The following is a 12,886-nucleotide window of genomic DNA, read 5'->3' as shown; positions in this document are numbered from 1 at the left end:
CCCGCCCCCGTCCCGCACGCGCCCTCACCACCTGCGCTGGCGGCGCGCGGGGGTCGCTGCTCTGCGCTCCGGTCACGCGCCGCGTGATCGTCATGGCGACGCCCGGGCGTGTCCGGAAGTGCTCGTCCCGCGCTTCCGGCGGCGCCACTTCCGGCGCGTGCGGGGATGCTGCTGGCGGCGCGCGGCGGGGCCCGGCGGCTGCTGAGGGACGCGGGGCGGGGGCGATCCTCACCGGTGTCGCTACCGGCACCGCCCACACGCGGCCGCCTGCCCCCGCGGCTCTGCCTTCAGCAGCGACACCTGCTGCACCAGGCGCCGCCGCCCGCCGCGACACCGCCCGCCGTGGGGCGATGGCTCCTGGTCTGCAGCGGCGCCGTGGCCGGTGCCGTGGTGCTGGGCGGCGTCACCAGGTGAGCGCGGCACCCCCAGCCCCTCCGGCAGGGGCGCAGAGRGGTTCCTTGGAGGCGGCCGTCCCTGTCGCCCTCCGGTCTGTGCCGCCGGTGACCCTCTGCGGCTGTCCCCACCCCGAGASCCACCCGAGAGTGCCTGTGAGAGCTCCTCTCGTGTCTTCCCGTCCTGACTGCAAGGGAACGTGGTGGGATAGGGCTGGGAGTGCCGGAGAGGCTTCTCCATCTGTTGATGCCACTAGGGGGTAWCTCTTACACATTTATCGTAATTTTAGATCTGATCACTTCCAGACTGTCATCTCCATCCTGCTTCTAATTGTGAGCTTAAAGATTGTCTAAACAAGGGTTTTAAGGGTTATCACAGAACTACTGAATATCCTGACTTTGAAGGGACCCACAGGCACCTGAAGTCCCTGCTCCTGGGTTGTTGTGCAGCAGATTTGCCTACCGTAAGGGAGTAAGGTGTGCCTGTTCATGTCTCTGCTCCCAGGCTGACAGAATCAGGCCTTTCTATGGTCGACTGGCACCTGGTGAAGGAGATGAAACCCCCCCRAACGCAGCAGGAGTGGGAAGCTGAGTTCCAGAAGTACCAGCAGTTCCCAGAGTTTAAAATGTGAGTTCAAAATTCAAAGGAGGGCGGGCTGAGAGCATCCCTCCAACAACTGAGCCACCCAAAAAATCCTTGTAAGAAGGAAAATGTTTTCTGGAGTCACTGGGAAGACACACAAAGCCTTTCTGGTGGCGGCTCCTTTGATCCCTTCCGTTATCTGAGGAAGGCAATCCYGTGTGGTGCAAAGTTCAGCGCGGGGCTGTGAAACAATTGCTTTGCTGTCCTTTAACAGCCTGAACCATGACATGACGCTGGCAGAGTTCAAGTTCATTTGGTACATGGAGTACTCGCACCGCATGTGGGGCCGTGTCGTGGGCCTGGCCTACATCCTGCCTGCTGCCTACTTCTGGCGCCGGGGCTGGCTCAGCCGGCCCCTCAAGGGCCGTGTCCTCGCWCTCTGTGGGCTGGTCTGCTTCCAGGTGAGAGCTCTGCAGCCACAGGGATAGTGACAATGTRTGGATGTCACCGAATGACCYRAAAGATCATCTTGTTTTAACCCGCCAATAAGGGATACCTGTCACTAGACCAGTTTGCTCAGAGCTCCATCCAACCTGGCCAGGGGTGGGGCATCYACARCTTCTCTGGGTARCCTGTTTCAGTGCCCACMATCCTCACAGTGATTTTTTCCCAATATCTAATCTAAACCTACCCTCTGTCAGTTTGATATCTTCTGAGACAGTGGGATTCATGACATCTTGGTGTCAGTGACACCATGACAGCATGTCAGTGCTGGTACCTAGTTGAAGGTAAAGGAAACAAGTTGCTTTTCCCCTAATGTTTATCTCATTTTAGTAACTGCTGCTGCCCCCTCTGGCTCTAAGCCCTCTCCTGGTTTTTTAGGGACTGCTGGGATGGTACATGGTGAAGAGTGGGCTGGAAGAGAAGCCAGACTCGTATGACATCCCTCGGGTCAGTCAGTACCGCCTGGCAGCACACCTGGGCTCTGCACTGGTTCTGTACTCTGCCAGCCTGTGGACAGGGCTGTCTTTGCTGCTTCCACGACACAAGGTATGGAGTGGTGCATCAGGATTTAAAAGCCTGGTGAAGTGTCAGTTCTGAGGCTTGGGGTGTGATGTGAAGGGTAAGAAAAGGATGTGAAGGCTGATGGTGCTTCTCTTGTAGTCTGTGTTCCTGACTCTGATCTAATCCTTACAGAAGACTTACAGTGTTACAAAATACCTATTCTGTAAACTTCTTGGTTATGGGACTTGCTTTGGCTCATGCTCGTTCAAGTTAAAAGTGATTAGTCTCAGAATTTGTGGAAGCTCAGGCMGGGGTGTGCCTGGCTGGGCTAAATGGTTTGTGCCAGTAACTGTCCAGGGGACTCTTCAGTTTCTGCACAGACCTGGACTCGATTAGTTACAATTCTGAGGGGATGTGCAACTGCTGCGTGGTGATGTATAGATGCCCCCAGTAAAATACAGGCCAACCGTTTGGCCTCTCTTTGTAGTGAAGGCTTTTCTTASCTGCTGCCAACAGCACTGGAAATGCTTTGATTAATTCTTTTTTTATTTAACAGTTGCCAGAAACCCATCAGCTCCTTCGCTTGAGACAATATGCTCATGGCACTACAGCTCTCATTTTTCTTACTGCTCTTTCAGGTAAAGCTCGCTCTTTTTACTGGCCAATTTGTGACTCATTCCTCACTGCTGGTTTGGTCTTTTSCTTCTGATCTGGTGGGGACTGTGAGCAACCCACCCATTCTCTGGAAAAACTGCCGATATCAGGGCGCTTACAGTCAAGAACCTCCTCACTGGTCTTTCCTGGGCAGGTGGAGATGCACCTTCCAGCCTGCCTGTGCTGTATGATTTCTGTATATGTTTCTAAAAGAAATWAAGGCTCAAGCTGAGCTCTTGAATCAGAGCTGGGCAGCCTGGAGTGAGACCTTTGCCTCCTCTGGTAGTCTCATTTTYTGCTCTGGAATTGCAGGTGCCTTTGTGGCAGGGCTGGATGCTGGCCTTGTGTACAATTCCTTCCCCAAAATGGGGGAGCGCTGGATCCCAGATGATCTCCTTGCCTTCTCCCCTGTGCTGAGAAATATCTTTGAGAATCCTACAACTGTACAGTTTGATCACAGGATCTTGGTAAGTGGTGTCTTCCTGATATGTCTGGGCTGCTTCTTGGTTGCCTCCTGCAGCCAAACTGYCTTCTTTGGGCTGTGGTTCTGTCAGCTTGAGTGATTTCTCGGGTGTCCAAAGGGCCTGAGAGCATCTTACCAGTTTGCTTCTGCAGGAAGAGGAAGTTTAGCATTCCTATTTATTTTCAGTGTGGCCTTCTTCCTTAAGGAGGTCTTCCTCCTGCGCAAGTAACGCACTTTGTTTCTCTGAGTCTTTGTTTCCATAACATGAGCTACAGTGTGGGGTAGCCCTTGCTATTGAAATGTCTGGGAAAGCTGTGTGAAATAAAACTTGGAAATCCTGATATTGAATGCTTCCTCCAGCATTTCTGAACTTGTTTTGCACCATAGTGCCCTGTGAAAATACCTCAGCTAGTTRGAGCAATCCGGATATTAAATACCACTGGCAGCACTGCTGTGAGCTAAGCCATGGCTAAGGCTAAAAAAGGAAAGATTAGGCTGGATCAGCTGAGGTGACCTGCACAGCAAGATTATGCTGGTGAACTATAGTGGTGGAAATGAGATCATTTTTCCAGATGATAGCCTTCAGTTGTCAAGGTGGCAGCTGGGGAGAGGGCAGACATAATCTCTAATGACTTGAATAAATGAGGAAAAGCTGTTGGGAAGTAAAATATTAATTTGGCATCAAAATAAAACTCTTAACTTCACTTACATTTCAGGGTTGTTAAYCTGAAGGTGTGGGAGCTCTAGGATTTGGTCATGGCCATTAATATATTTCTTTAGTTAAATATTGCTCACAGAATTTCTTTTACTTCATGTAAGGCAAAGCCAAAGGCCACTGCACCCATTTGCCTTGAACTTACCTTGAAGGGTGGTTGTTTTCYTTCCCTTCTGTAGGGAATTGCCTCCTTCACAGCTGTCACAGCATTGTACCTCTTCTCAAGAAAGATSCCACTCCCTCGGAGGACCAGGATGGCTGTGACTTCCTTACTGGCTGTGGCTTGCATGCAGGTACTGCCTTTTTTTTTCCCCGTACTTCTTTGTATCATGTTCACAAGGCAGAGCTGATCCCAGTTAGATCTRTGCTGGCTCCAAGAGCCTGGAGCTGAGAGGTGGAGTTGCCTAGACCCCTCACCTCACCATACTGTATGCATGCTCTGAATGTGGGAGTGACAAGTCCTGGGGTGGCCGTGAGCCTTTCTACACCACACTTTGTGCTGGGAATGGTATCAATGGTGCATCCACAAGCACTCTTATCTCATTTCTCTCTTCTTGGCAGGTGGGCCTGGGCATCAGCACGCTACTGCTTTATGTCCCTACACCTCTGGCTGCTACGCACCAGTCGGGCTCCCTGGCCCTGCTYAGCATGGCACTGTGGCTCATGAGCGAGCTCCGGAGAGTGCCCAAGTAACGCACCGCGGCAGAGCCCTCTCGGGGAGCCGCACCGCCGGGCCCGGGGGCGGCCGAGGGSCCTCACCCGGCTGCGCAAGGCGATGTGTGCCCAGCCGGGCTGGCGCGGGAGGCGGCGGCGGCGGGTGTGAGTGCGACTTTTGTAACATAAAGAAATTTTGTGAAGCGGCTGTGTGTGGCTGGGTGCTCCTTTGCGGAGCGAGGTGCGGTGGGATGCGGGGATGCCGAGCCGAGCCGAGCCGAGCCGAGCCGGGCCGGGCCGGGCCGAGCCGAACGTGTCCGCCAATGGAAGGTGACGGTGTCGCAGGCGCGGCGCGCTCCGGGCGCGGATTGGCGGCGCGGCGCGGCAGTGGGCGGGGCCGCGGGCGGGGCCGTGTCCGGTGCGGAGCGGCCATGACGGCGCACAGCTTCGCGCTGCCGCTCGTCCTCTTCTCGGCCTTTTGGGGCCTCGTGGGCATCGCCGCCCCCTGGTTCGTGCCCAAGGGGCCGAACCGMGGGTGAGTGGAGGCTCGGGGGGTACCGTGGTCGGGGTTTCTGGGGTTGGGCCTTCCCGTGCTAACGCCGGTGTCTCTTCAGGGTGATCATCACGATGCTAGTCACCACCGCCGTGTGCTGTTACCTCTTGTGAGTACCGCGGGCCGGGCTCCSTACGCTTTCTCTCACCTCCCCTGGCTTCGCCGGGACCGGTGGCTGCTGCCTAGCATCCTCCGTGGATGAACAGGAGAGCCCCGGGGCTGCCGCCCGCCTCCCTMCCGGGCCCATCATCCCCCGGGCCAGCAGCCGCTCCCGGCTGGTCCTGCCGAGAGTCTGACGGCAGGTTGTGTCCCTTTGCAGCTGGCTCATTGCCATCTTGGCCCAGGCCAATCCCCTGTTCGGGCCGCAGCTGAAGAACGAGACCATCTGGTACGTGCGCTTCCTCTGGGAGTAAGCAGTCCTTGGGAGCTGGCACCTCAGCAGAGACCCCATCAAACCCATCACCGTGAGTGAGCAGAGAGCTGGGGGGGCAGACATGTCCCTGCCTGCTTGCCTGTATCAGGCTGGGGAGGGAGCTGCAGCTCAGCCCTTGCTGGACTGGGGTATATGCTTTGGCTTCTGTGCGTTGTGGCTGTGGTGAGCTGGTCCCATTGTGAAGCTTTTGGCTCTGTGCTGAACCTGACCAAATAGAGCACTGTAGTTCTCAAATTTGTGGGAACTCCCTAATGAATGCASTTTGGTGCTAACTTGTCTTCCTTTCTCCCTCCCCAGCTCTTGTAGCTGTTCCAGCCTCTACTCTCCTGCACCAGAGAGCCCCCAGAGGTGCTGGGACAGAGGCTGGATCCGCTGCCCGAGCACCCCTGGAGCTCTGCAGCCTGGACTGATGGATGGCTGCCCCCCGAGCATGGCAGGCAGCACCCCTGGACGAGAGCCTACTAATCCAGCACTAGGAGCAGCCACACTAYTGGGGAGAGATCCCTTCAGCTGGCCAAGTGCTGCAGTGACTGAGCACCATCCTGTGAGGGATCTGTGTGTGGTGCCAGCGTATCCTGTCCCAAGCAGTGCTTGCCCTGTCCCCTTGGTGTTCAGCCCTAGTCCCCACGTGAAATGCCCCTGCTCGTAGCCCAACTACTTGCCATGTCCCTGTTCATTACATCCATTGGCTGCCCCTCTGCATGAGAAGGCAGGAGCTATTACATCCTTTGTTGGTCTGGTCAGCTCCCTGTGGTGGGGGTAGCCCCTGCAAACACAGATTCTGGCTGTGGGTTGGAGAAGGGAGGGCTGACCCTGGTGGAGCATGCAGACAGACCCCTTTGGGTGTAATAAGGGAGGTTTTGGAGTCTGTTGGAGGGGATGAAAGGAGGGCGGTGTCTCCCTGCAGTGAGGCAGCTGCAGTAGTGTTTAGGTATTTTCACCACATCACGATGGGTCCAGGTTCTGCCAATAGCCAAATAGGGCATTGTGTTTCAGGTTTCCCTTATTTATCAGATAATTTATCTGTATTTATTTATTTATTTGTGTTGTTTAATATGTGTTGTGSAAATAAATCCTTTTTCTAGTAAGTCATGCTGGAGGCTGAGTCATTTGCTGCTTTGAGGTTGAGGGACAGTGTTGGCTTTATTCAGTCATCTTTCCTTCTTCCAGCAGTGTTCTTGCACTGTGAGAACAAGGCTCAGATCCTCAGCTGTTGAGTAGGAGGTTGGCAGCACACTGGTGTATGGAAAGCTGTGTCCTTGATGCCACCTGTGCCCTGTGCTGTGGGACCAGGGTCACAGGKAGGGAACTGTATGTCCTGGAGAGAACTGGGTACCTGCCCAGGCCCTGGCAGCTGTGCTGGGGCCATTTCCATGGCTGTGCAGCAGCTGGAGCAGCTCAATGGCCTCTTTGCCAGGCAGCTCTCAAGTCTTGGGTGGCTAATAAGGTAAAAAGCAGAGACCAACATCGTGCAGGGACTCTGTGTGGGCAGGCTTTTCCTCTTAGGAAGAGGACAGCAAAGGATGCTGTCTCCAACAATCCCAACAGTTTGGTTCAGATCAGAGCTCCCCTTGCTGCTACCAGCTCCGTTAAGTTCAGCTGTCTTTCTGCTGGAATCAGAATATAGGCAGGAAAGGAGCTCCACTGTCCCACTGTGGCAGCACAAAGCAACAGCAGTGCTGTGCAGACACACAGCCCCCCAGCCAGGAGCCATCGCTGCTGGGAACTGCTCCGTAGGAAATGAGACCAGTGCTGGATGGCTCAAGGRGTTTGTTTATTGCTACAAGAATGGGAACAGCAGAGTTCAATAAAGTGACAAATTTCACTGAACCATTTGGGCTCCAGCCCCGGGGAAGGTTTGTGCCTATGTGCACAGCCTCAGCCCYGACCTGTGCAGGGGTTTTGGGCTGGGCTGGACTGAGGTGGCTCTCCCAGGGCAGGCCCAGCCTGCGCTCATGGAGGAGAGAACCACAGGTCCTGACACCAGTACCTGGTAAACGTGTGGGGCACCACACGGCAGCTGTGCCCAGGAAGGAATGTATGAAAGGAAAGGCAGCCCAGTTTGGTCATGCCTTAAGAATCAATGAGCCCTCAGGGCTGTCTGGGATGTTGGGTAGGATTGTCCTTGGAGGGAATACATGACAAAGAGCAGTACAGCTCTTCAAAAATGCTCCAAGAGGGGCCAGGTTGGGCAGAGCAGCCTGGTGGATCTCATGGTTTACCTCATTCCTGCAGTAACTTAGCTGTTGCCTGCTGTTCCCCAGTCCCGGGCTTGTCAGGGCCAGCAGAAAGGCAATCCCAGGTGATGAACCACAGCACCTCACCAGGTTGCTCTGCAAACCGGTGGCTGAGTCATGGGGTGGCTCAGTGCTTCAGGCCAGAGCCTGGGATTGGTTGCCTCAGTGATAGTGTCCTGTTATCTGAGGGATCTGGCAGGGCCGCAGCCTTGAGCCCKTTGGCAGCAGAGGACTTTGCTCTACACCACATAGTGAGGCAAAGGCCGGAGGCCAAGGAATGCAAAGATTAGAACTGGGGCTAGGTAGAGAGGAAAGCTCTTGTGTCCATAGCTGCCTCAGCCCACAGACTCTGGTTGTGACGCAGAGATGATGGAGTGCAGAGTTCGAGATGGATAAGAGTCCAAGCCCTTGGAGGCCAGGCTGTCAGCCAGTCCTAGTTGTGCTGGTGCAATTGGACGATGGGTAGCACTGGTGTCACGGCACGCTGCCCTGGCCCAGCGGCACCACCACCTTGTCCAGCCAGAGCAGGGTGTGCTGGGCCGAGCGCAGCTGCCGGCGATGGATGCGGCGCAGCCGCAGGAGGTAGAGGACGATGGCCAGCACCACGACCAGAATGCAAGCGAAGAAAAGATAGTGGTTGTAGACAAAGGAGAGGCGCAGCCAGGAGGCGTGTGCTTGCCGGATGCTCTCCTGACGGAGATCCCTATAGAAAGGAATGTCAAGACYGGCCATGAGATGTCGTGGAGTACTGCCAGGGTCCTGCCGTGGTCCATGCAGAGTTCTGACCCAGTGCAGTTACTCCTGCTCCTCCCCAGCCACCCTCCCCTTCTTTCATGATGGCATCAGCRAGCTGATGGTACCTGAGTGGCAGAAATCTTGTCTTGTAGAGGATGGCACCCAGCGTCCACTGCACCTCCCGGTCGTACACCAGCTGGGCCGTGCGCAGGCTGGGGTAGTCCAGTGGAAACTGGAAGCCCTCATGAAGGACTTGGTACATCCAGGCTGATTTGAAGCACTGATACCTGCAGACACAGCACACAGGAGCATCAGCCACACACTAACAACTGCACCGGTCCCTTATTCCAGCAAAAGCTCCCCGGGAGGTCAGTCATGGCACTCCCCAGCAAGTCCATTTACTTCAGCCGGTGCTGGTCAGCGTGCGCCGAATAGAGGCCACCATGGAAACGCTGGATCAGCAGCTCCCACCGCTGGCTGCAGTACTCCTGGGGGAGGAAGTTGGGGTTCAGAGCAGAGAAACAGCCTTCACTCCCAGCCCCAGGAACAGCAGGAACCCACCTGAGCRGCGGAGATGAAGGTGGGGGCATTATATTGGCCCCCCAGGCGCAGCACGTCCTCGGTGCAGTAGAAAAACTCCGAGAAGCCGTAAAACTCGCTGTTGCTGAAGTCGATGGGTGCTTTGTAGGTCTCCACCAGGGAGGCATAGCTGCCATTGGACCCAGTGAGCAGGGGCTGCAGCAGCTTTGCACAGGCCTGCCAGTCCCCTYGCCCCCGCATGTACAGGGTTTGGCCGCCCCTCACTACCGTGTCCTCCAGCCCCAYGGGCAGGCAGGGGTCCAAGATGGGCATCTTGGGGCTCAGCCCTGTCTGCTGGCTGTGCAGGCTGGAAAACAGTCCAGGAAGAAATAGCAATGGTACAGGGGTCCTATACCAACTCCCAAAACCCTAATCTAGCCTTGTCCCACATCCAGATGCTCTCTGCACCAGACGAGGCTCTGTCCRCTTGTACCCTGCAGTGCTGGTGCCTGCCCTGCCACGTCTTGCTAAGGCTGAACTCAACAGATCTGTCATGCTGGCCTAAAGCTACATGCTTTGAGCACCTGTAGGGTGCAACAAGGCACAGCCCACCCCACCCAGCCCACGGGGATCTGTGCCTCTACACAGCCCCTGGGGATCTGGAGGCAGRGTTTGCTCCTGGCACAGGAGTACCTGGGCACCAAGCCTCTCCACCTCTGGCGACAGCTTCACGTAGTGCTCTTGGAAGGAAAGGAGAGACAGGAGAGCTCGAGGTGGGGATGCAATGAAAGGATGTGCTGAGTGAATCGGTGCTGGAGGAGGGAAAGCCAGAGCAGGAAAAGCCAAAAGCCACTAGAGGGACCTCCCCGTAGCCTGTCACGAGGAGAGAAGGAGGAAGGCAGAGAGCTGTGGCACTGATAACAGCTGCCAGGCTTGGAAAAGGGCAGTGGCCAAGCACTCTGTGCCAGCCCAGGCACCTGCCACTGCCACAAGGCTGCTGCCAGCGTGGCTGTGGGAGCTGTTATCACCACAGGCGGCTCTTGAGCCAAAYCCAAGGGGAGAGGGCAACATGAAGGAATCAGCACCACATTTCACAATGCTCTAGCAGAGGCATCAGTAGGTGAGGCAGCAATACCGGTTGTGCACATAGGTTTGGTTCAGCACATGTTCCTCATAGCGCTGCCGGGCAAAATTGCCCCCGAAGCCCAGGAAAGTGTTGACGTAGACACGGTACATGTGGCCAGTGTGCTGCACGTCACAGCCCAGGTTGAATTCTGCCAGCAAGCTCTTAGCAGCCTCCTCCTGGTGACACAGACAGGGTCCATGATCAGCAGCAATCCAGGGAAGGCAGGAGCTGCTCCCAGGGACCAGCCAGATACACACCTGCTGTGGGGAGGAGATGGCTCCRGAGTCGGGCACTTCGTAGGCAATCTGCAGGGAGGCGCCTCCCATGTCTAGGATCCCAACTGTTCGTTTCCGAACCAGAGACTTCCCCTGGTCCCCCAGCGCTACGGTGACAACTGCATCCTCCTCTGCAACCCAGGCAGTGTGTCAGTGAGAGAGAGGGAGGGCCTGGGGCAGCATCTCCCTTCCAACATCATCCCCACAGCTGCCTCRTGGGGCAACCCTGCAGGCAGACCCCGAGCACCTCCCAGATCTGGGAGAGTTTTCACATGTATGACAGGGGTCAGGCATTGCTGCCTACTCCAGAGGTWGATCTTAGCTACCACACTGGTACAAGGTCCAGCACAGTTCTATTTAGACCCTCCCAGCTGTTCTACAAGCAGCCAGACTCACCATCCTCGTGATCAAACCGTCCCAGGACAAAGTTGATGCCAATCCATGCATAGACACCTGCAGAAGACAGAAAAGGTCATTATGACAACATACTAGAGAAGAACAAACAGCACTTTGTGGCAACTACTACCTTCCTGTTTCCCTGAGATCACTTCTGCGTGAGATTTGGAGAAGAGGAAATCAAACTCCAGGGGCACGTTTCTCACCAAGTCCTCCAGTATTGCAGCTTGCTGCCTGCAAGGGCACAGGAGAGGGACAGATGTTGGGGGACCTTCACCAGAGATGCTGGGGAAGAGACCAGGAATCACACTGCACTACATCCACTGTTCAACCCCTCAAGTTCTGCTGCTGCAGCCAGCATGTTTTGGAAATGAAAAATAGATCTATCTGTTTGAGACCCTCAGTCAAAAGTATCTCCTCTCAGCTCCCTCCCAGCACGCTCAAATCCTCCTGCATTCCTTGCCACTTGCCCCAACATTTGCCCTTTCCTTTCTCAATCCCCCCCACAGGGTTCTCCAATCTCCCACCAGGYTCAAGAGCGGGCAGCTTTCTTGCCCTTGCTCAAGGGTGAGGGTTCCCAGCGCATCCCTGGCTCGCCTGACAAGGCGGCGAACTTACTGCTCGGGCAGCAGCCGCATCCCCGCCGTGCACAGGATGTACAGCGGCGTTTCCTTGTGCTTCCGCGCCGGGACGTGCGCTGCCGCGAASCGCAGCAGAGGCCGCAGGTAGGGGGTCGCCTGCTCGGGGGCTGCCGCGGTCACGGAGATGCCTGGCGGGGAAGGCGGCCGTGAGCCAGCGCGCCCCGTCCGTGCGCGGGGGCTCGGGGCKGGGGCCGGACAGGGGCAGCACGCACCGGGTTTAATTTTCTTGACGACGGGGCGGCTGCTCCGGTCCCTCATCTGCTTAATGTCCAGCAGGTCATGGGGGTTCCCGTTGTGCGGGGGCCAGAAGTAGACGAAGACGCGGGATCCGCTGCTCCCGCAGTCCACCACCACCCCRTAATTAAGGGACGAGTCCTCGGTGTCGGTGGCCGTCAGCTCCTCCGCCCGCGCCAGGTACCTGGGRCACGGCGGCACGACGGCTCAGCACCGGCGGCCGGCGGAGACCCCGCTCCCCCGGCAGCCCAGTCCCCGCTCACCTCTCGTCCCGCCGGGAGGCGCGGGGCGGCGCGGCCCAGCGGCGAGGCACGGCGGCCGCCAGCAGCAGCAGCAGCCCCAAGAGGAGAGCGAGCCCCAGCGCAGCCTGGCGCTGCCGCGGCCCAGGACACGGTCCCACCGAGCGCCACGACAGGCAGGAGACACCGATCCTGAGGGCAGAGGCCACCGTTCAGCACCGGCACCGCGCAGGCCCCGACCCACCGACCCGGCCCGATCCCGCTAACCTGGCCATGTGCACCCACCGCCGCCCGCCCGCGCATCGCCGCTGCCGGCACCGCCGCCGGCACCGGCGGACACGTCACCGGCCACCGCCGCCGCTCCCCGCCGGGCAGAGCCCCGCCCCCCGGGCACGGCGACCAATCGCACTGGGGAGGGACGCGCCCGTCGGGCGGGGGGGCGGTGCCCGGCTGCTCCCTCGCTCCCGCGCCMGACCTTCGCCGGGAGGCGTCACGCGGACACTGCCAGCCAATCCCGAGCGCCCAAATACACAGCACGCGCCGACGTGCGGAGTGGCGGGCTCGCCGGCCAATGGAAGCTCTCCGGCCCCGCGGGGAGGCGGGGCGAGCGGGCCAAAGGTCGCGGGTCCGCCTGCCAATGGGCTGCGCGGGGGGGCGGGGCGCCAAGTTGAGACACCCAATGGGCTGCGAGGGCCGGCAGGGCGGGCGGTTCCCGGCGGCCAACGGGCAGCGCGCCCGAACGCGCCGGAGGGAACGGCCCGCCAGTGGCGGCGCTCGAGCCGCGGCGCCGCCGGCCAATGAGAACGGCGTGCGTGGGCGCTGCGCGGCGGGGCGGGGCGCCAAGTTGAGACACCCAATGGGCTGCGAGGGCCGGCAGGGCGGGCGGTTCCCGGCGGCCAACGGGCAGCGCGCCCGAACGCGCCGGAGGGAGCGGCCCGCCAGTGGCGGCGCTCGAGCCGCGGCGCCGCCGGCCAATGAGAACGGCGTGCGTGGGCGCTGCGCGGCGGGTCGAGCCAATGGGCGCGCTCCGGG

General features: G+C 58.1%; 4 protein-coding genes across 5 annotated transcripts in view; 2 read left to right on the top strand and 2 right to left on the bottom strand.

The window, feature by feature from the left end:
- CUTC (cutC copper transporter) overlaps nt 1-89 on the bottom strand; it is a 4,756-nt gene extending 4,667 nt beyond the window's left edge. The window contains exon 1 of one of the 2 annotated variants that reach the window (XM_057380793.1): nt 32-89. The gene's annotated coding sequence lies outside the window, so the exon portion shown is untranslated. Of the gene's footprint in view, nt 1-28 lie in introns of both variants that reach the window. The other variant, XM_057380801.1, reaches the window with a different exon arrangement.
- A 10-nt stretch (nt 90-99) lies between these two features.
- On the top strand, nt 100-5,354 carry LOC130582208 (cytochrome c oxidase assembly protein COX15 homolog). The gene is made up of 10 exons (XM_057380780.1): nt 100-410; nt 898-1,020; nt 1,250-1,436; nt 1,858-2,025; nt 2,537-2,618; nt 2,947-3,101; nt 3,992-4,105; nt 4,374-4,631; nt 5,081-5,128; nt 5,339-5,354. The coding sequence occupies exons 1-8, from the start codon at nt 166-168 to the stop codon at nt 4,503-4,505; spliced, it is 1,206 nt and encodes a 401-aa protein (XP_057236763.1). The 5' UTR covers nt 100-165; the 3' UTR covers nt 4,506-4,631; nt 5,081-5,128; nt 5,339-5,354.
- On the top strand, nt 4,803-6,463 carry LOC130582240 (V-type proton ATPase subunit e 2). The gene is made up of 4 exons (XM_057380830.1): nt 4,803-5,001; nt 5,081-5,128; nt 5,339-5,483; nt 5,750-6,463. The coding sequence occupies exons 1-3, from the start codon at nt 4,898-4,900 to the stop codon at nt 5,430-5,432; spliced, it is 246 nt and encodes an 81-aa protein (XP_057236813.1). The 5' UTR covers nt 4,803-4,897; the 3' UTR covers nt 5,433-5,483; nt 5,750-6,463.
- A 74-nt stretch (nt 6,464-6,537) lies between these two features.
- ENTPD7 (ectonucleoside triphosphate diphosphohydrolase 7) lies at nt 6,538-12,221 on the bottom strand. The gene is made up of 12 exons (XM_057380770.1): nt 12,122-12,221; nt 11,879-12,046; nt 11,594-11,799; nt 11,359-11,509; nt 10,871-10,974; nt 10,741-10,797; nt 10,327-10,475; nt 10,079-10,245; nt 8,986-9,310; nt 8,827-8,912; nt 8,550-8,711; nt 6,538-8,392 (listed from the first exon to the last, which is right to left on the bottom strand). The coding sequence occupies exons 1-12, from the start codon at nt 12,127-12,129 to the stop codon at nt 8,164-8,166; spliced, it is 1,812 nt and encodes a 603-aa protein (XP_057236753.1). The 5' UTR covers nt 12,130-12,221; the 3' UTR covers nt 6,538-8,163.
- Between the last annotated feature and the right edge of the window lie 665 nt (nt 12,222-12,886).

Source organism: Malurus melanocephalus, unplaced genomic scaffold (assembly GCF_030028575.1).
Source record: "Malurus melanocephalus ecotype Western Australia unplaced genomic scaffold, MMel_1.1 scaffold_12, whole genome shotgun sequence".
Lineage (NCBI taxonomy): Eukaryota > Metazoa > Chordata > Aves > Passeriformes > Maluridae > Malurus > Malurus melanocephalus.
This window is presented reverse-complemented; position numbering and strand designations above follow the sequence as displayed.